Here is a 22,526-nt window from a genome sequence, read left to right on the forward strand (position 1 = left end):
TTATCATCTCAGTAGATGTAAAAAAATCAGACCAAATCCAACGTTCATTTCTGATTAAAAAACCAAACTCTCAACAAAGTAGAAGAAATTAAAAGAGACTTTTTTCAACCTAATGATGAGCATCTATGAAAACCCTATAGCTAATATTGTACTTAATAGTGAAAAACTGGATACTTTCCTCTTAAGATACGGAACAAGAGAGGAATATCTTGTTTTACTACTTTTATGCAACATTGTTCTGGATGTCCTATGCAGCAACTTTACTCAAGAAGAAGAAACAAAGGGCAAAGGAAAACTGTTTGTCTTTGCAGCTGACATGATATGATCTGGTGGAATCTATAAACAATCCTGCCAGACAAATCAGTGAGTTTAACAAGGTTGCAGGATAAAAGGTCACTCTACAAACACAATTTTATTCGTACATACTAAGAATAAACAGTCAGAAATGGAAATCAATAAAGCAATTCTATTTACAATAGTACAAACATGAAATACTTAGGGATAAATCTGATGAAAGATGTGAAAGAGCTGTACAGTGAAAATTACAGAATTTTGCTCAAAAAAATGAAAGATGACCTAAGAAAATGGAGAGATACCTTGTTTCTGGGTTGGAAGACTCAATATTGCTGAGATGCTTAATCTCTCTCTCTAAATTCATTGAGAGTCTCAACACAATCTTTATCAGTTCCAGTAGAAAATTTGTCAACATCAGTAAGTTAATTATAAAATTTATAAGGAAATTGAAAGTATCTAGAGAGTCAAAGCAGCTCTGAAAGAAAGAACTTGTGTAAAGATGGTACAGTATTATATAAAGGTAGACAAATAGATCAACAGAAAGGAATTGAGAGTCCAAAAATAAATCTTTTTACAACGGCATGTAATTCAGTAGAGAGAAAATAGCTATTACAACAAGGAGTACTGGAACAACTGAATATGCATATGTAAAAAAAAATGAACTTGAATCCATACCTCATACTATATATCAAAACTAACCCAAATTTTATCATAGACCTAAATGTAAAATTTAGTTACAAAAATTATAGAAGAAATTAGAGAAAAACATCTTTGTGACCTTTGATCAGAAACACATTTTTTAGATATAGCATTAAAAATATAAACCATAAAAAAATCGATAATTTAGACAAAGATGCTGTTAAAAGAATAAAAAGACAAACTACATATAGCTAGTTAAAGGCTTAAATTCAAAGAATAGAAAGAGTTCAAAAGTCAATAAGAAACTAATAACTCAGTTTTAAATATGACCAAAAAATTGAATAGACTGAATAGACACTACCAAAGAAGACAATAAATAAGCCCATGAAAAGATGTTCACACCATTAGTCATTAGTGAAATGAAAATTACAATTACAATGGTATACTAGTATCCCTTCATTGGAATGGATAAAGTGAAAATGACTGACAATATCAGATGTTCACTTAGATTTGAGGACACTTGAATTCTCATACACTGCTGGGTGGGATGTAAAATTATATAATCGCTTTGAAAAACAGTTTGACAATTTTTTTAAAAAGTGTAAACATACATCTACCATGTGACTAACCTATTTCAGTCCAATAGAAAAGGAAATGTATTTCTGTACAAAGACTTATTCACAAATATCCATAGCAGCTGTATAGCCCAAAACTGGAAACAACACAAATGTCTATCAACAAATGAATGGAGAAGCAAATTGTGACATTATATTTTTATAGTGTAATATTATTCAGTGATAAAAAATAAATGAAGTATTGACACATGCAACAACCTAGATAAATCTCAGATGTGTTGAGTAAAATAAAAATCACAGAAAAACACGTATTATATTCTATCGTTTATATAAATTTCTGAGAAATATAAACGATAATGACAGAAAGCAAATCTGTGTTGCTTTGAGAAAGGAATAGAGTTTGAGGGGTAGGGATTAGAAAGGGACATGAGCAAACTTTTGAGGGTGATACATATACTCACTGACTTCATTGTGCTGATGATTTCATAGATGTAAAATATACATGTTGAAATATATACACTTTAAATATTTGTTGTTTATTTTACTTCAGTAAAGCTGCATTAAAAAATACTCCTTATGTAGTTTCTTGAGACTTTTAGAATAAAAACAAAAATCTTAAATATAACCTTGATGGTTGGACCTCTGCTTTCTTCTTCGTCCTCTCTCACTTTGATTGTTTACCCTTGTTTCCTGTTTTCCAACTCTTCTGAGCTTATTTTAGTCCTTCCTAAATTTCTTGTTTCCTGGCTTCAAATATTCTCTGTATATATATTCCATTTGAGATGTTCTTTCTTCCTCTATTTGTCCAGTAAATTTCCACTTATTCTTCTGATTCAACTTAGTTTTCACTTTCCCAATTATGCTTTCTCTGATGGCCATGTCACTCTTCTCCTGAGCATTCATCCTAACCTGCCTTCCCCACTGGTCTGTCATTTCCCTGAGGCCAGGACTGTATTGATTTGTAGTTACCACTGTATTCCAAACTCAGCACAGTGTCTGGCAAATAACAGACACAGGAAATTATTTGTTGGATGAATGAATAAGCAAGCAGTAATTGGAAACCAAAAGGGGAAAGTGAAGTAAATGGTTAACATCATGAACCCGGCAAAAGCTTTTCCATGGTCAGATGCTAACAACTTTAGCAAACTTAGTGCACATCTTCAGACACACTGTACTTGAGTTTGATTGGTCTTATAATGAAGGAAGAGAACACCAGAATTCTTATAACAGTAGTATCCCACACATTGTGCTAAAAGATAGTTTTCTCACAATAATTTTACAGTATTTTAAACAAACAAAAAAATGGAAATCTAGTTAGGCTATGTTTATAATTTGGTGCCATTAAGGACTTTAACTAGCTTGCTTCCAGGTTATTAAGAGAAAAAGAGATAAGTGTCATAATCTTACTTGTACGGTATGGAGCTGGAGATTGTAAGACAGATCTGATCTCTTTATAGTTTTAGGCGAGCAATTGTTTCATTGAGCAATTATTTCATTTAGTTTGCGTATGAGGGTTCCTGCCTGCTTGTGATATAATAGTGTGAAGTTCTTCAGGGTAAGTCAGTCACCTCATGTAGTTCTTGCAGCTAGAAGAGCCATCTATTGTTCAGATGAAAGGAAGCTGATAATGAAAATCTATTTGTAGTAGAGAAGCACAGTGACAATATAAAGCCATTTAAAATGAGCTATGTTTTTGACATAGTTTTTTCATGAATTGCTGCTCACAAAGTTGAACTCTGATTTAGTTTTTTTTTTTTTACAATGAACAGTTTGCCTTTGTTTCACAGATGGGCAAACAGTATAAAAATAAAACTAGTGATTTCATAGGAATTTTTGCTGTATTTGGTTGACATGGTTTTGAAATAAGTCTCTTGGCTAGTTTTGATGTATAATGTATAAATTTAAAAAATGAATGAGTGAACAAATATTATAGTATATGCCAGATCATCAAATTAAAAACAGTCAACAAAACAAAAAAGCGATCTACAAAATGGGAGAAATATTTGGAAATCACATCTCAGATAGGGAGTTAACATCTGACATATTTAAGGAACTCCTACAATTCAACAACAAAACAAACCATCTGGTTAAAAAATTATCAGAGGTCTGAATAGATTTTTTTATCCCAAAAAGAAACAGATTTCCAACAGGTGCATGAAAGGATTTTCAACATCACTAGTCATCAGAAAAATGCATATTAAGACCACAATGAGATATCATCTCATACCCACTAGAATGGCTATCGTTAGAAAAAGAAGAGGTAAGTGTTGGGGAGGATGTGAAGAAAAAGGAATACTTACGCACTGTTGGTGGGAATGTACATTGGTGCAGCCACTATGGAGAACAATATGGAGATTCCTCAAAATTTTTTTTAAAGAATGAAATTACCACTTGGTCCAGCAATCCCACTTCCGGATATATATCTAAAGGAAATGAAAGGAGGTTATGAAAGAGATACCTGCACTCTCATGTTTATGGCAGCATTATTTACTGTAGCTAAATATATAAATGAGATAAGTGTCCTTTTGAAGATAAATGGATAAAAAGATGCAATATATATGCAGTGAAATATTATTCAGCCTTAAGAAAAAAGGAAATTCTACCATTTGCCACATGAATGGATCTTGAGGGTATTATGTTAAGTGAAATAAGGTCGACAAAGATAGACAAATACTATATTATATCGATTATATGTAAAATCTAAAAAAGCCAAACTCGTAGAAACAAAGTAGAATGGTGTTTGTCAGGGGCTGAGGAGAGGGGAGAAGTGGGGAGATATTGGTCAAAGGGTATAAACTCTCAGTTATGAGTAAGATTTGAGGATCTAATATAGTACAGCCTAGTGATCAGTAACGATGGTGTACTGTGTACTTGAAAGTTACTTAAGACAACAAATCTTAAGTTTTCTCACTACAAAATATAAAAGACAATTATGTGATAGAGGTGTTAGTTAATGCTATGGTAGTAATTATTTGGCAATATATGTGTCTCAAATCAACTTTTTTATACACCTTTTACTTACAGAATTTAATATCTAAATTATATCTCAGTAAAAACCAATAGAACTCTTAAGACATAAAAGTATAATAATTACAATTTTAAAAAGTGTTTTAAAGAACTGAAGATATAACTAGTAAATGAAAGGCTATCTGAAGAAATTACCCATGGTACAGCATAAGCAGCTAAAATTATTTAAAAATATATAAAGGAAAGGGACAGTAAATATGTATCTAATTGCAATTCTTAGGGGAGATAGAAAACATGAAGGAGCAAAAAAAAAAAATGAAAAATGATACACTTTACATTTATTTCTATCATTGATTAAAGACTTGAATCCTTAGATGCAGCCATCACAAAACAACCTAAACAGGATCAAGAAAATGAATTCCATGTCTGATTACTTTGGAGTGAATCTTCAAACACTGGAACAATGAATGAATGAGCTTGATCAGTAGGGAATACAATGAAGCACTTGCAGAGGAAAGAACCAGATCGACTGCAAAATACTGGGAGAAAATAGCTGGCAACCTAGGATTTTTACTAAGTTAAGCTAGTATAAATAAAATAAAAACATCTTTAGACAAATAAGAATCAGAATCGATCAGCAGAGTTTTGCTGAAGTATTTCCTATAACATATTATTATAAAGAATAAAACAGTCCTATAAGATTTTTAATAGAACTTTAAATTGATACAAACATAAATGATCTATTACACATTAAAAATTTTAATATGTCCAAGCCGTTTACACCAAGAATTCTTCAACTGTAAGTTTTAGCCTGATAATTTTGTTATGGATCTTTGCAAATATCTATCCACAAGAAAATTGAAATTGGCCTGACCTGTGGTGGCACAGTGGATAAAGCGTCAACCTGGAAACACTGAGGTTGCCGGTTCAAAACCCTGGGCTTGCCTGGTCAAGGCACATATGGGAGTTGATGTTTCCTGCTCCTCCCCTTCTCTCTCTCTCTCTCTCTCTCTCTCTCTCTCTCTCTCTATCTCCCCCCTCCTCTCTAAAATGAACAAAATAAATAAAAATCATCACACATTAAAAAAAATAAAAAATAAAAAAAAAATAAAAAAAAAAAGAAAATTGAAATTTTTCTCATCATATTGAAATCAGAAGTTGTTTTTTTTTTCATACAACAATAAGGGACTTAAGAAATATGCCATGAAATATAAAAACCTCTGGCATTGTTAATGGTGTTTTTGTAGGAAGACATCTGTCTAAAAGCATGGACAGGTATCAAAGGTATATTATAGTCAAAAACAGCCTATACTATGTGTGTGTGTGTGTGTGTGTATGTATATATATATATATATATATATATATATATATATATATATATATGTATATTTGAACACCACTTTGTTGAAATACTAAATGAGATGTATCCTCCAAAATATTAAGATTACTTATCACTGGCAATAAAATTGTAAGTACTTTCTAATTTTTTTTTGTTTCTGACAAATTATTTCTGTACTAAACTTTTGCTTTTGTAGTTAGAATAAATATTATTAATAATGAAATAGCACAATACTGGCATAAAAAAAGACATATTGATTAATGGTACAGAATTGAGAGCCTAGAAATAAACCCATTCCTTTATAGTCAATTAATATTTGACAAAGGAGGTAAAAACATACAATAGGGTAAAGACAGTTTATTCAATAAATAGTGTTGGGGAAATTGGACAGATATGTGCACAAAAATGAAATTAGACCATCCTTTTACACTATGCATAAGAATAAACTCAAAATAAATTAAAGACTTAAATGTTAGACTCGAAACCCTAAAAATCCTATATGAAATCCTTGGCAGTAAAATATCAGACATTTTTCATAGCAATGTTTTTTCATGATAAATACATTTGGGCAAAGAAAAAAATTAAAAAATGGGTTCATATCAAACTAAAAACTTTTTGCAGAGCAAAGGAAACCATAAACAAAATGAAAAGACAACCTTAAGTGTTCTCACTACCAAAAATAGATAACAATTATGTGAGGTGATAGAGAACATGTTTGACAATGCATCTGATAAGGATTTATTTTTATTTTATTTTTTTATTTTTGTATTTTTCTGAAGTTGGAAACGGGGAGGCAGACAGACTCCCGCATGTGCCCGACTGGGATCCACCCAGCATGCCCACCAGGGGGCGATGCTCTGCCCATCTGGGGCATCGCTCTGTTGCAACCAGAGCCATTCTAGCGCCTGAGGCAGAGGCCTTAGAGCCATCCTCAGCGCCCGGGCCAACTTTGCTTCGATGGACCCTCAGCTGCGGAAGAGGAAGAGAGAGACAGAGAGAAAGGAGAGGGGGAGGGGTGGAGAAGCAGATGGGCAATTCTCCTGTGTGCCCTGGCCAGGAATCGAACCCGGGACTCCTGCACGCCAGGTCGATGCTCTACCACTGAGCCAACCAGCCAGGGCTTGATAAGGATTTAATATCCAAGTTTTGTAAGGAACTTATAAAACTCAACAGCAAAAACAAACAATCCAATTAAGAAGTGATCAAAGACCTGATTAAACATTTCTCCAAACAGAACATACAGATGTCTAATAGACTTATAAAAAGATGTTCAATGTCACTAATCATCAGAGAAATATAAATTAAAACCACAGTGAGATATCACCTCACATCTGTCAGATTGGTAATCGTTAATAAATCCAAAAATAACAAGTTTTAATGAGGATGAGGAGAGAATCCTCATTCACTGTTGGTGGGAATGCAGATTGATATAGCCACTGTGGAAAACAGTGTGGCGTTACCTCAAAAAATTAAAAGTGGAATAGCTTTATGACCCAACAATTCCTCTTCTGGGAATATATTTTTAAAAGCCTGAAACACTAATTTGAAAGAATATGTATGCATCTATCTTCATTGCAGCATTATTTATAATAGTTAAGATTCGGAAGAAGCCCAGTTCCCCATCAGTAGATGAATGTATAAAAAGCTGTAGTACATCCACCCAGCCATAAAAAATAAAGGCAACCTTAACATTTGCCACAGCATGGATGGACCTGGAGAGCATTATGTTAAGTAACATAAGCCAATTAGAGGAAGACAAGTACCATATGATTTCATTTATATGTGAAATTTATGAACAAAGTAAACTAACAAAATAGAAACAGACTCATAGATACAGAGAACAGACTGTCAGAGGAGAAAGGGGTTGAGGCATGGGTGAAAAAGGTGAAGGGATTAAGCAAAGAAAAAAAACCCCTCAAAGACACAGAAAACAGTACAGTAATTACAAGAGGGAAAGGGGGCTGGGGAGGTAGTAGAGGGTAAAAGGGGGATAAATGGTGATGAAAGGAGGCTTGACTGGGTGTGATGAGCACACAGTCCAATGTGTAGATGAAGTAAAGAATTGTACACGTGAAACCTGTATAAAAAAGTAAATGCTGTTTTTGGCTATGAAACAATATATAGCAGGCAATTTGATAGGTAATTTCACATATGGTATTTTAGTGAATCCTCATAGGAACCCTGTAATATAGGTGTTATTATTTAACAACCTTTTCCCTTTTTTAATGGATGAGGAAATTAGCTCTCAGAGAGATTAACTGACTTACTCAGGGTTACATAATAAGTGTCAAAGCTGGGACTGAAACCAAGACCCAAATATTATTCTTTCAGCACTGAAATCAAATTTGGTGAACAAGACTTAAGAAGAGTTTTTTTATAATTATTATTTTATTTTTTCTACTGAAGAAATTCTCACAGGTGGTGCAGAGTGTGGTATTTTGAAACTGCTTTATCAAAATGGCAATAATGGTGAAGGTGAATATCATAAGCAGTCTTATAGGCCAACTTTTACCTGGACTTCCTGTGGGTGATGACAATTATCATTTGAAAACACTTGCTGCTAAAACAAATTGTCAAAATTGATTCTGAATTAATGGGCTGGCATTTTCTCCATAAAGGGTATACTCTTTCCAACCAAGAGGGAGGGGGCGGGGGCTGGATCAGGAGACAAAGAGTTATACTTGTTCAGCTAGTACCTGGGTGGGAACATTGGAAAGCCTGGCTTAGCCCACACATTCATTTGTTCTGTGCTCATTCATATATTGACTTGATCATTGTGAACTACAAATAAACAAGAAAATTATTTCAAATAAAGGTCAAGCAAACCTGCCAAATATGACTCAAATAAAGGTCAACCAGTCACTCAGTCTGACTAACCCAAACGGGTTTCTACTCCAAGGCAGGTGAATGTAAATGAAGCACTCAGGAAGTACAAGGAACACAGAGACTCCACAGTCACAGGGAAAGCCTGATAGGCAGTGATGTCTTCTGAATGGGACCTGAATGCTAATCCACACTTTCACTGTAATTGTGTGTTCTTCCATAAGCGACACATGAGAGGGCTGAGAAAGGGTCTGAGGACTTTGGGGGAGAGTACAATTTGTGAAGAAAGGTTAGAGTGTTAGAATTTAGAATAAAGAAAGTATACACATTGGGTCTAATATGTTTATTCTCTCCAGTAAACTTTTATTGAAACAAAGATTATGAAATTAACATAATGCATCTCCAGTTTACTGAGTGTTTAGAATGAACCAGACAGGTGACAGGCATGTCGAAATACATGATTTTATTTAAGCTTTACAAGGATCCTATAGCATTATCAAGTTTTTACCAAACAGGAAATAGTCATTCAGAGATGTTAACTAGGTTGGTCAAATATCCTATGGACTTGAAGTACATGCATTAGTACTTAACTAAATGTACTTTCCTATTGTCAGAAAGAGCTACTATTAGCCTTTACTTCTTAACAATCTTTTCAATTAGTTTGTAAATTCACGGAAGGCAGAAAGAGATATATTTATATAATTCTTTGCCTTATGTATTTCAGGAAGCTCAATGATAAAAATATAGTTTGTGGTTCAAACTTATTGATGAATTAATTGCAGGAAAACATGTCCACTAAGAGCTTAAGTGAAACAAGTGGACTTCAATCTGCAGTGAAAGGCAGGAGAAGGAAAGGAATACAAAGGTTGAGATCAGGACTGGCTTTAGATCAGTGGTTCCTTCGAGTCAAGTTCACTTGCAAAGGTTGAGATCACACAGCAATTATCAGCAAAACCTAGTATATCTGATTGGCTTCAAAGCTCTGATGTTTATGAAATCTACTATGCTCTCTTTATAGGAGTCACAGGGAAGATTTCCCTCATAGAGTCACTAAATATCATACCTGATTATGGAAAGCAGGTGAAAAGTGGAGGTGCATTAGCTGTAAATAACAGGCAAAATGGCCTAGTTGTTAAGAACTTGACTCAATTCAGATTGCTTGGGTTCAAATTCTAATTTTCTCACGCAGCTAAGCTGTTGTCTAATTTTATTATTGTTTCCAATATTTTCTCCGTCCTCCCTGTGAGAGAATGACCCTTTACTATGCCACTGACATGTTCTGGCTAATAAAATGTGAACAGGAAGATGTTTTAATATCTGAATAAAAAAATATTAAAAGCAACTGAATATTCAGCCATTGATCATTTTCCTTCTGCCTGGAGAACATCATGTTCCTGATAGAGGCTGCTCTTTTCTCTTCTGTTCTTGGAGCAACATAGACTAGAGTCCCAGTCTAGCTTTGAAGGATATTTAACACGAGGGAGAAATCAACACATGTGGTTGAAAGGCATCAAGATTTTTGTTAGTTTACTCATTTAACTAACTAGTATGCAAGATTTGTTAACCTGAGCAAATTATTTAATCTCTCTGTGGTTTAATTTCCTCCTCCTGCTCCTCCTGCTTCTCCTCCTCCTCCTCCTCCTTCTTCTTATTGAGTAGTTGTGCTGATTAAATAAATTAATGTAGATAAAATATTTTAAACCAGTGCTATTCTGATAAATGTTTCTCTGAAGAAAGTCTTGATCCATCACGTTTGCCAATTTATGTTGTGTGAGTAGTTCCTCCAAGGTTGATTCCGAGCTACCAGCATGATGTCACTGAATGAAGAGTTCAAAAGAGATACAAATAATGAACTAACAAAAGTAGGATCTGGCTCCAGTACACTGCTGAATTTAAAACAGTGCATATAGCAAACACTTTCTTAGAGCACAGCAAATAGTGAGCACTGCAGAAATAGTGAGCACTACAGAAGAGTTTATTTTCTGAAGACAGGTGAGTAAAATGGCTTCTCAAGTTCTTAAGATTTTATATTTGGAAGCCTACTCAGAGAACGTCAGCATTGGAAATAAACAAGGAGATGCTTTAAGTACACTCATTTCATATTAATAGGCAAGAGAATTGAGGCCCAGAGAGTCTCAATGGCTTGCTGAAAGTCACACAGTCAGTAGGAAGAAACACCATGGCTCCTCCTGTCCAATACACACTTTATCTTTCAACATGAACCACCTGTTTTTAAAAATTGCTACGTAAAGGATCAGCAAAGAAAGAAAAGGATGAATAAATAATGCTACTTAACTGTTATGATTTCTGATTAGGGATAATAATAATAATAACAATAATAAAAAATTAAAATTATACCCTGGGCACATGTACCGATAATCCTGTATTATCTTGTGTGGCTGTGATTATGAATTCATTTTGAGAAATGTCGTCATTAGGGAAAATGTTTAATACTATGTCATTGTCGTATATTATTTTGCAAAAGTGATGATTATTAAGAAGAACTGTAAATGTTACCAATCATTGAAATTTCTAATTAAGGCTGGTTATTTTGACTATTAAAATGAGTGCATCATCCCCTGGTATTCCCTAGTATTGTAATATCTCCTCCTAAAAATATTTCAGTACACTCCCATGCACTATCTTCCCAAATTAGTGCTTTTTAGACCAATAATGCAGTGTGTTCATATCTTAAAGATAACAGTGATTCATTTTTTTTTAACCATGGTGGTTACTGGCTGTAACTATGGAATGCATTGTCATGGAAACTGCATTCCCTCTTCTACCCCTCTCCCCTTTAATTCACCCCAGAGCTAATACTGAAAAACAAGGATTAAGCAAAAGCATTTTGTCAGATGCATATAAACAGATAACAAATACACACACACACATGCACATACATACACAAAGTGTGTGTGTGTGCATGTGTGTGTGTATAGTGAGCACTAAATGAACTCTCATTGATTAAAGTTAAAGAATAAAAGATCAAATAAATTTATACACTTTTCTTTGTATTTTTTCATTTGGCTGTCTCAATCTAAACCAGCACAAACTTTAAAATGGGAAATAACTTGAACATAGCAGCCTTTAATGCTGCCCTAGAATAGGAGGTCAGGCTTAGCTTGGGTAATTCATTAGGGAAAGACTGTATTAGATATTATTGGAACATCACAATATAGAGCATACTATACTTTTGGGGTGTTTGAAATCCAAATTATAGGCTAATGAATAAGGGAAATATTGTACAATTTTTTAGAATCCATTCTCCCTTGGAAAAACAGCCATAATTATAGATGCTCTGTAGGTGGAAGTGCTCACACAATCACACATTTTATGGTAGCATAGAGGGATAAAATGCTAAGGGATACACTTAATCTGGAGATGTGACTTTAAGATTCTACAGAAGGCACTAGACCAGAGTTCTTCTTAAATGTGATCTGCTATGTTTAAGCCCACATATATTAGACCTCCTGAGGCCCAGCAGCCCCTAGATATGAACCTGATTTAAGCAATCTTGATTTCTAATAGAGAAGCCAATTGGGTAAAGGACCTCAGCACTCAGTGTAAGCATCTCAAAGCCTGAGGCATAGCTGTCCAATTTAGTTAGAACCAGATTTGCCTCGACTCCCTTTAAGAGGTCTTCATCCTGTGGTGGCACATTGGATAAAGCGTCGACCTGGAAATGCTGAGGTCGCCAGTTTGAAACCCTGGGCTTGCCTGGTCAAGGCACATATGAGAGTTGATGCTTCCTGCTCCTCCCCCTTCTCTCTCTGTCTCTCTCTCTCCCTTTCTCTCTCCTCTCTAATATGAATAAATAAAATTAGAAAAAAATGTTCTTTAAAAAAAAAAAAGAGGTCTTCATTTTGTAGTCAGGACCCACATTCCTCTCAGCACTGGTGGGGGGAGGAATTAAAAATGTAGATTCTTTGATGTCCTTCTAGCCTAAGGAATGAAAATGCAGGGGTGGGTCTGAGAATCTTTTTAAACAGGCACCCCAGGGAATCCTGTTGCAATCAAGTTCAGTTTCCATTAACTTGAGACAGGAGGGTAGAGTGTTTTGAACATAGATAAGTGAAAAAAAGTTGGTAGGACACAGCATTTGACTTGACAGTCTGTTCTTCTGTTCTTACTGGAACTTAATAAGGCTGAAGGGCATAGTGTCACCGGGGCTCTTGTACATTTAGAGCACAAGTGGTCTAATATGCTGGTGGGGATGAGACAGGTTGGCGTGGTTCTGGCAGAGTTTACTGTGGCAGAGTTAGGACTGTGTCATTGCTGTATTTCAAGATCTGCATTCAATGCCCAGTTAGAAAGAGATTTTTGAAAATGTCACATTCATGGGAATGTGATTGGCCTGACCCTTCCCAAATAAATCTGGAGACTTTGGAACGAGCTTCTGGAGAAGAGTGTGATGTCTCCTGTGAAGTTGCTTTTTAATCTCCCACCACTTTTCTTTGAACCTCGCCTTTATGGTTTATTGATTGTGTGACTTGGAAAAATGATGTAACCCTTAGGGCCTCTCAGTCTTATCCTCTAAGAAAATGTGTCCAATAAAATTTACCTCTAAGTCTAAGACATGAAATAAGCCTTAGAAGTCAAGAGGACAGGGGCTTATGGCATAAATATGTTGTTTATTATCTCTAGTCTTTATGATAACTCTGCAGGGTAGCTATTAGCCCCGTTTACAGATGGGCAAACAGAGGCTTGGGCACTGTAAGTGACTTACACAAAGCCACTCTCATCACCGGAACCAGAGTGATTCCTCACCCTGATTTCTTGCTCTTTCGACAAATCATCGAGAAGGCATAGAGCCAGGGACTTAGGTGACACCCAAAGAATGCTGGTTTTATCTACTTTCTACCCTTCCTACCACTTTTTTTTTTTTTTTTTGTCTTCAATAAGCATTTTTGCAGCTGGGCCAGCCACATGCTGATATTTTTTGGTCTTTTGCAATTTTGACAGCCTCACTTTAAAAAGAAAAGGAAAAAACCAATAAAGCATCTACCAATCTTGACATTCATACTTCCGGAACTACAGAAATACTTCTGGGGCTTCTTGGAGCTTCTGAGACATCAGTGTGGGGAGGGGCCTTACTCTTCCTTTTTGAGTTTGAAAAAAATGTTATATTAGATAAAGCTTTGGTTCTTTAGAAGCAGAATCTACCATCCAGGGAGGGAGTAAACACTCTGCCCCAGAAGTCAAGGGCCTAGGGCCCCAGGGACACCAATGCCAGCCCTCTTCTACCTTAGGTCCCGTTGCAGGCCATCAACCCTTTGTCAGAGGGCCAGGAGGATGCGCCCAGCAGGGTTCCGCGGGCCTCCCCTTCTCAGGAATTTTGCCTCAGAGTTCTGGGGTCTGGCGGCAGCAGCAAAGTGGACTCAGTGTAGTCTCTGGGTCTTGGCAGCGCTGAGAGTCAGCGCGCCCACCACCGGGACTCCTCGGTGGCACCGAGCGCACTTAGCGCTGGGCTGGGCCGGCCTGGCCAGTGCCGCGCCCCCTCCCGCTCCTGGCCCCTCCCTCCCACCTCACTCGCCGGGCCAGCGCTCCCCACGGTGACTCTGGATTGCTGCAAGCCACTGGCTTTTTACCAAATCTGGAGCTGCAGTATTTTTTTCTTCTTCTTCAGAGAATAATTTCAGCCCCCTTCAGCTCTCATGACAATCTTGTGTGACTGGCGCGAGTAGGCGGGCACATCCTTTTACATGCTAATACTGCCCCACCTCCCGTGAACCCTCCTCTAGAGCGCCCGACTTCCTTTTATTTTTATTTATTTATTTATTTAAAATCTTACCTCCCCCAAATTCACTGTAGGTGTGTGTGGGGGGGAACCCATCTTGGTTCTGTTCCTCCCCCCACGCATCCTTCTCCGGGAAAGGGAGACCCCGAGACGCTCGCTACTTGCCCTCGGCGTTGCTTCTCCCGGCGCTGGGATGGCTGAGCGGGGCGCGGGGGGCGGCGATCGCCGCCGCGGCTCGGTCTAGGCGGTCGCTCCACATGCCGGGCTCGCGCCGTGGTCGCGTCCCCCAGCGAGCTGCCACTGCCGCAGCCCGAAAGGAATGATCCCTGTTGTTCAGGACCCTGACTGTGTTACACCAATGATTTGCCACTGCAAAGTTGCTTGCACCAACAACACTTTGTCGTTGATGTTTGGATGCAAGGTAGGACGAGGTTCATGTCTTTTTAATGCATGCTGCCTCCCTTGGGGGTGCGAACAGTTCTTTTGTTGTTTGTTTATCTGTCTGTCTGTCGGGAGAGTGACAGAAGCTACGACCTGCTCCGCGCTCTCTGGGAGCCAGCTGTGTTCGGGGGCCTGGAGAGGACGTTGATTTTCTGGCATCCGATGTGGGGTTGATAAGTCGGTCGTGACAGGACCCTGGTCTCTAGTGTACAGAGGCTCCACGGGCAGATACGCTTCGGAAAAGGGGGCGCTTTAGGGTGCTCTCTGCTTGGGATCTCATTATACATTTAGTTAGTGACTGGGCTTCTGGCCGCTGGTCTGTGAGCTCCGGAACTCATCGTGGGTGACCGCTGCCTGGAGCCCTGACCCACAAGACCGACGGGCAGCCAGGGTTAGCTGTGATGGGAGGCATACTTGAGATAAAACTGAACATATCCATTTGCAATTTGACACTTTTAAAGCTGAGGAGCTTATTTTTGTTTTAGACAGGGGGAAAAAAATGAAGCCGAGCTCATGTTGCCCCCAATTGTATATTTTTTTCTCTGAGCTTATACAATCTACTTGAAATCCACACTCAGAAATTTTATCAAGAGGTGGCGCAGTTAGTGAAGTTTCTAGTGAATAACTGTCCCACCCCAGATTTTTATAAAGGTGATTGGTGTTCCCAAGGAAATGAGGTTTGAAGGTTTTTGAAGCAGGTTACCATTCATTGCTCCTTGTTTGAAACTTTTTTAGTGGACTCGATAATGCAACCCTGGAAAAGGTGCATAGCACTTGGTATGTGAACAGTCTTAGCCCATGAGTGGTATGAATGGAGTTCCCCTTACTCCTAGCTCCACACCTTCCTTTCTTCTCGTTGTAAAAAGCTGGTGGGATTTGTCTGGCCTGTTTGTATAAAACATTTTTGTGGCCACTATGATGACTCTAAGGAAAGAGAGCATCATCTGAAATGACTGAAAATCCACATTCCCAAGTGCATAATCATATGATCCCTATTGTACTGAAACACAATACCAGCGACTGGATTGGACCCTCTGGCAAGTGTGTTAGGCAGTAAAGTTAATGAAACATACACATTTAACTTCACAGACAGTGCTCATGGGGATGCAGGTTTAATGGAAAAATTGGGAGTCCAGGATTATGAGTCTTATACTGACTGCCTACAGAATCTCTGTCTTTTCTGAACCTCTGGTTTTATTCTATAAATTGAGAGGAGTAGATGATGATCCTCCAGGGGTCTAACATTCTCTAATGATATCTTTCATAAAATCATTTAATTGTAAAGTTATTGCCAGAAATTTGTGGGTTTTTTTACTCAATATGATAGGCTGCACCTTAGAGTCAGTTAAAACTTTTTATTGATAATCAAAAGATTAGCTAGACTCTTTTTGAAATCCCTGCAAAGGTCTTAGAGTTGTTGAAAGACTGTGTGTTCATCGCTGTCAGGAAGATGTCTGTGAGTGAACTCCACCAATATCTTGTTAGATCCTCTCCTCACGCAACCTGCCACCCTCCCCCATGCTTCTATCTACTCACTCCCCTAAGGCTATTTACAGCAGCATCTGAGCAATGGTTACTGTTCAAAATCTATTTCCATAAACTTATAAGAATTGCTTTGCAGTGTTAAGTGATATTTAACAAAGGTGAATTACCTGTCAAGAAAAATTAAACACAAGCTAATAATCAAGTAAGATAAGTTGTTGGTGTGGAGAATGCAGTTGAATATGTTTTCAGCCCTTAAAGCTCATTTTTCCCTGATTTTGGATCATTGAGGGAGCTGGTATAATTACAACCACACTTTCTTTTTAAGGCCAGGGAATTATATTAGTTTAACTTTCTTTATGTTCTCTTCCTTTGGTGTTCTGGTTTAACAACATCAGTCTGTGAAACAACCATGTCAATAGAGTCAAACACCCAAATCATGGGTGTTGGTAGATGTTATTCTTTGGGAAAAAAATCAAGTCTCTGTGAAAATAAAGTAATATTTTTAGAAGGCCTACCCCATTTTGTTTTTGCCAGACATCTGAATAAGATAATTCCTATACAATAGAATTGGTATTTATAACTATACTAGACTCAATGGTTGGTTTTATTAGAGACTGGTTGATGTAAAGCTCCCACCATAGAATCTTGGATATGAAGAGACTAATAGAACCTTCTTCTAGTAAAATTCTTCAACACTATCTGAAACATGACTACAGAACATAAATTGTATGTCATATAGGCCTGGGTTTTGAAAGTAGGTGTACCACTTTAGAGATATATGATTTCTCTAAAGTTTCAGTTTCCTCATAGGTAGAATGGCCCCAGTAATAATTATGGCACTACATATTACTATGTCATACAATAAATACAATTTAAATAAGTATGTATGCATTCATCAAATGATTAATAATTTTATATGGCATCAGTTATTTTCATAGCTCCATTAAGGGTGGTCATCACTTCTAGGAGGAACCTCTTTTATTGTTAGGATATTTCCTTTGGTAAATTATTAATCTGTACTGGGAGCTTGGGTCATTATTTCTCTTAAAGTTATTTTTCTCTATGCTAAGTGTTTATATGAAATGTGGAAAACATATATTGATAAAACATTCATAAGGCAAAGTGGGTTTATAAAAATTAATGAAAACATGATACTGTTATTTCATTCACTCAACAAATATTCATTGAGCAACCAATTAACGTTAGACAGTGAAGAAGTGGCAATAAATAATTCTTGTCCTCTATGGTCTCAAAGTCAAATGATGTGGTAGATGACTATTAATAAGAATTTTTATTTAAGAAAAAATATAAAATAAGGATTTTAGTTGAATCTTTGAGCAATAAAAGTAGAATTTAAATAATTATTGAAAAATACTTTATGAAGATATAGCTATCAATATGGAGCCTCCAAAAATGTGTGCTTTTGAATACTACCTAGCAAATTTGAAAGTAAAATTATTAGTATGAATATTTGTCTGTCCTGGAAGATATTTAGCATGGCAAAGTCTAAAACCATGTTCATGGGTAAATCAGACTTTGTCAGTTTCAAAGAAAAAACCCCACTTAAACTATATGTTCTTATTTATCCAAATTTCTAGTAATGGCTTGAAGGGTACTGAATAACTTGAGATTTTGAGGCAGAAACCCAAAGTAATTTTGTTTTGTCACTTAATCTCCAGCCCTGACCCTACCCTTGCTATATCTTGGCTGTCATTCAGTTTCATTAACTGACTGTAAGACCTATGACTGTAAATGTCAAGTGTCTTTCTGTGCTAGGCTCCATTTCAGGCACTGTAATAGGCATTAGAGATACAAATGTAAGTATGATACCATTTCTTCCCTTTGGGAATTACAAGTTTATTGAGGGAGGTGAGTTCACTTCCTTCCTTAATACAGAAAACTCACAATTCCTGCTTGACCTTAAAATCTCATAGGAGAAAAAGAGTTTGTTGTTCAAAAAAGTAGGCTATGGAATCCCAGCCTCCAGACAGACTGTTCTTTTATAATCTCCAGTATTAAAGTGCCGGTCAGCACCTCCCTGGTGGACAGTTCCCTGAAACCCTCTGGCATTCTCCAGCCTCTCCCAGAATTCCTTTTCTTGCCTAGAAAGACTCTGTGGTGAAATGGTTTTGTTTGCTTGTTTATTTATATATGGCCAACTTTGTTATAAAAAAGTGGTGATCCCAGAGGATTTATTAATCAATACATCAGTATGTATATTTTGTGATTGGTAAGACAGGTTTTTTTTAAGTGAATATTTTGAATATTAAAATGTTTGACTATTTTGGTGTATTCTTTGTGTTTGTTTGTTTGTTTATTTATTTATTTGGTGGACCATTACCTTTAATCCCAGCCTGTACCAGCAGGCAAGAAATACACACAGTGGGAAAACACCCCCCTTTCCACTCAGGGCTCCCAAAATATTAGTCGAATAAGTTTGTAAATATGAATATATGTTTGCTCGCTTATAGTTTGCATTGGGTGGGGGGGGACAGGCTGTAAACAGGCAGGGTGGTTATAGCCTAAGGCTTAGTTTTAAGACTCAGTCTCTCCCACCCTAAGTGACTTTGTATCAGAGACTTCCTTGTTTGTATATTGGATTAAAGGTTTTTATTTCTACACTATAAAATGGGGCAGAAGAACCCATTCTAGAGGAGAGCAGAGAAAGGCCACGTGGAGGAGAGGAGAGGCAGCCAAGATGGCGGAGTGCTGAGGGAGAAGCCAGCCTGTGCAGAGTTTGTGCAGAGAGAAGGAGATGAGGAACAGAGGTGAACAAGGCTGGCGAGCCAGAAACCCTTGATTCTAGGAAACACGGACAAGTCAGTAGCTTTGGGAGCCCTGAATGGAAAGGAAAGTGCCTTCTCACTCTGTGCACTTCCTGCCACCAGGTGCAAGCTAGGATCAAAGCCAATGGCCCAACAGTTCTTGTCTCTGTTGTTTCATTACTGTCTGTCCAAATCCAAAGCGAACCTGCACAGGCCAGGCAGCTGTGATGGTGGCCATGGCTACTGGATTTACACAAAGCCAGAGCTTCCTAGAACCAAAGGTCTCTACCTCACTAGCCTTATTCACCTCTGCTCCCCATCTCCCTCTCTCTGCACAAACCTCACACAAACTGGCCTCTCCCCCCAGCACTCTGCCACCACAGCTGCCTCTCCTCTCCTCCACATGGCCCCCCTCCGCTCTCCTCCAGCATGGGCTCCTCCACCCAACTCTATAGTGTAAAAATCCCTGTTTTTATTTTAAAGTAACATGTAGTCATTGAAATAAATTTAAAAAATAAATCAGAAATAGAACTAATTTTAGAAAGTACTATCATCCTAAAAGATGAGATAAAAACTGCTAATATTTTAGTGTATATTATCCTGGTACTATTTTGTTATTGTTGGTCTACATAGAACATATTTTTTAATGTAATTGTAATCACATTGAGTTTATTATTGAATGTTTTAAGATTATATTAGGATATGTGTGTATATATATATATGTATGTATATATATATATTAATAGCTGTATAACAGATAGCCATCCTTATTTTTGGATATTTTGGTTTTTTATCCAAATTTTCTAATATTGAAAGTAAATAAAATATATAACTTCAGTAATAAACATTTTGTGGATCTGGCATTATTTCCTTTGGAAAGTCTAGAATAAGTAAAATTACTATAACATATCTTTTAAATATTTTCAGATTTGACTATGGGTTTTGCTACATTTCTTCTAAAGCTGTCTGTGTAAATTTAACATTGCCACAAGTTACTTTATATGTCATAATATTATCCAGCTTTAATATTTTTCCTCTACTTTACAAATTTATAAATAAAAGGTAATTAGGTTTTCTTCTCCTGTGAATAAAGTTAAAACTGTTAGACTTTAAGTTAATAGGAGTTCCATGACTATACTGGGTATGTCCAAGTTTTAAAATATCTAATATTCAAAAAATTTAGTTGCTTATGTTCAACATGGGTATCTTAGAGGAACAGTTATTTACACTGTCAAGACAAAAGTGTTTGTCCCAACACATATACACTAACCTCCTACCATGTGCCAGATATTGTTCTACATGCTTTATAAATGTCAGCTCACATCATCATCACAATAACCTTTACAACAGGGCATAATAGTTATCTCCATGTTAGAGTTAAGACTAGTGAGACATATAGTGTTTAAGTAACCTGTCTAAAGTCATACAGCTTCTAAGTAGCAGATCCAAAATTGGAGTCCAAGAAGTTTATATCTAGAGCCTACACTCATTTCCAGAATTAACTATAGGGTTCTTTCAAATAGCAACTTCCTATCAATGCCTTTAATTTAGGAGTCAATTTATAAAAATATAATTTTTACTTATCTTTTTGGAATAAATCTGAATTTCTAATGTAAGGCACAACCTACCAGAGGACTTAGCCTTATTATAAAGCTAGTTTTTAGAAGAGTTTGATCTAATACACCCTTTTCTGTAGAATTCATTTTCTTTATGAAACCATATAGAAAGGAGGTAACTTTCTCAAGAGTATACAGCAAATCACAGAACCATAGCTAGAACTAGATCTCCTAATTTCTAACTTAATGTTATTTTTCTATACCATAATCTCTAACTATAAAGTGGAAGTTGAAAATCAAGGTGAGAAGAGAGAAACTGAAAAGATTTATTTGCAAAATAGCAAGAGAAATAACACCTTGCTTACAGGACTGATGTAAGATTAAGTGATATAACACATATGAAAATATTTAGCACAGTGCCAGAAATGTGGTAAATATTCAGTATGTATTTTTGTCTTCCATTTTACTAAAGCACTTTGCAAACTGGTGAGAAGTTGGAAATTGTTGGTGAGAAGTTGGACACTGTTCCTTAGTTAGTACGTTGAAATGTATCCGTCAGTAAATGCGATGTACTTTAACCTAGCAGCACATTATTAAAGTGTTTTTATGCAACAAAAAGCAGAATCTAAAAGTTTACATCATTTACAGCAGAAAAAGAAAAAAATCCTAGATCAAATCTGACCCAGAAAGAGAAAATGAAAAATGAGCTAATGAGTGAGACAGATGCCTAGTGTCCCAAAGAAGCAGGTTGTGTGGGCCTTGTGTCCCATTTGACAAAGTATTCTTGCCCGTTCAAGGTCCTTTTCAAATTTTATTTGTATTAGTAAAAATTGGAGCAGGGACCCTAAATAGTAAAAGACAGGGAGGGTTAAATGTTCTATGACCACGGAAGTATGTCACAAAAAGAAATGTTGAGTCACCAAATCTAAGATCTGGAAGCACTTAAGATTTACTTCATATTTGTCCTTAAGCCTTTTGCCTCATACTTATACATATCCAGGTCAAGATTCATAGTTCATATGGTAAAATCATCCCAAATCCCTTCTTACTTAAATTACCTCTGGATACCTGTGACATCCAATACTGAATCTTAATTATAATATTCCATCTTAATCATAATATTCAGTTGTAAATTTGTTTACTTATTCTGGTTTGTCCACCTAAGCTATGAGCTCCTTAGGTTCAGGAGCAATATCATATTCATTTCAAATACTGCCTAAAAGATTTAGTACATAAACATGTGTCTGATCCATACAAGGAAATCAATAAGTATTTGTTGAATGTATGAGTAAATTATTTAGGTGTTTGTAAATATTTAGTGAATGAGTTAGTGAAAAAATAAATAGTGTGTATTTTGTTATAGTTCATTTTTCATTTTCCTTTGGCAGTTTGCCATAGAACTTCTTGTGCTATCAAACTTCCTAGAGCTGAAACAGACGATGAATTATTCAATGTGTTATCCTGGTGTGACAGTTAATTTTATGTATGAACTTGGGTAGTGGGGTGCCCAGGCATTTGGCTAAATGTTATTTTGGCTGTGCCATGAGGATGTTTCTGGATGAAATTAATATTTGACTCTTGTGACTTAGTGAGGCAGATTGCTCTCCTTGGTGTAGGTAGGCCTCATCCAATCAGCTGAAGAACTGAATAGAACAAAAAGGCTGAGTAAGAAGGACTCCTTCTGCCTGACTGCCTTGACCTGGGATATCAGACTTTTGTGGTCTTAGGTCTTACTCTAAAATATCAACTTTCCTTGGGTCTTGGGCTTGCTAGTCTTTGGAATGGAACCTATACCATCAGCTGTCCTGGTTCTCAGGCCTTCAAACTTGTACTAAAACTACACATTGGCTCTCCCAGGTCTCTGACATGCTAACTGCAGATTTTTGGACTTCTCAGCCTCTATAA

The 22,526-nt window shown here is 36.6% G+C and overlaps 1 protein-coding gene across 5 annotated transcripts in view; it reads left to right on the forward strand.

Annotated features, from left to right (window-relative positions):
* Positions 1–22,526, forward strand: part of DLG2 (discs large MAGUK scaffold protein 2) — a 2,196,962-nt gene that overhangs the window by 888,589 nt on the left and 1,285,847 nt on the right. Inside the window, exon 1 of one of the 5 annotated variants that reach the window (XM_066249020.1) lies at positions 14,446–14,795. The exons of 3 other annotated variants lie outside the window; for them this stretch is intronic. In XM_066249020.1, coding sequence (XP_066105117.1) covers positions 14,694–14,795 — 102 coding nt within the window. In that variant the 5' untranslated portion in view covers positions 14,446–14,693. Of the gene's footprint in view, positions 1–14,445; positions 14,796–22,526 lie in introns of those variants that run through there. One more of the 5 variants, XM_066249039.1, reaches the window with a different exon arrangement.

This window comes from Saccopteryx bilineata, chromosome 1, assembly GCF_036850765.1.
Source record: "Saccopteryx bilineata isolate mSacBil1 chromosome 1, mSacBil1_pri_phased_curated, whole genome shotgun sequence".
Taxonomy (NCBI): domain Eukaryota; kingdom Metazoa; phylum Chordata; class Mammalia; order Chiroptera; family Emballonuridae; genus Saccopteryx; species Saccopteryx bilineata.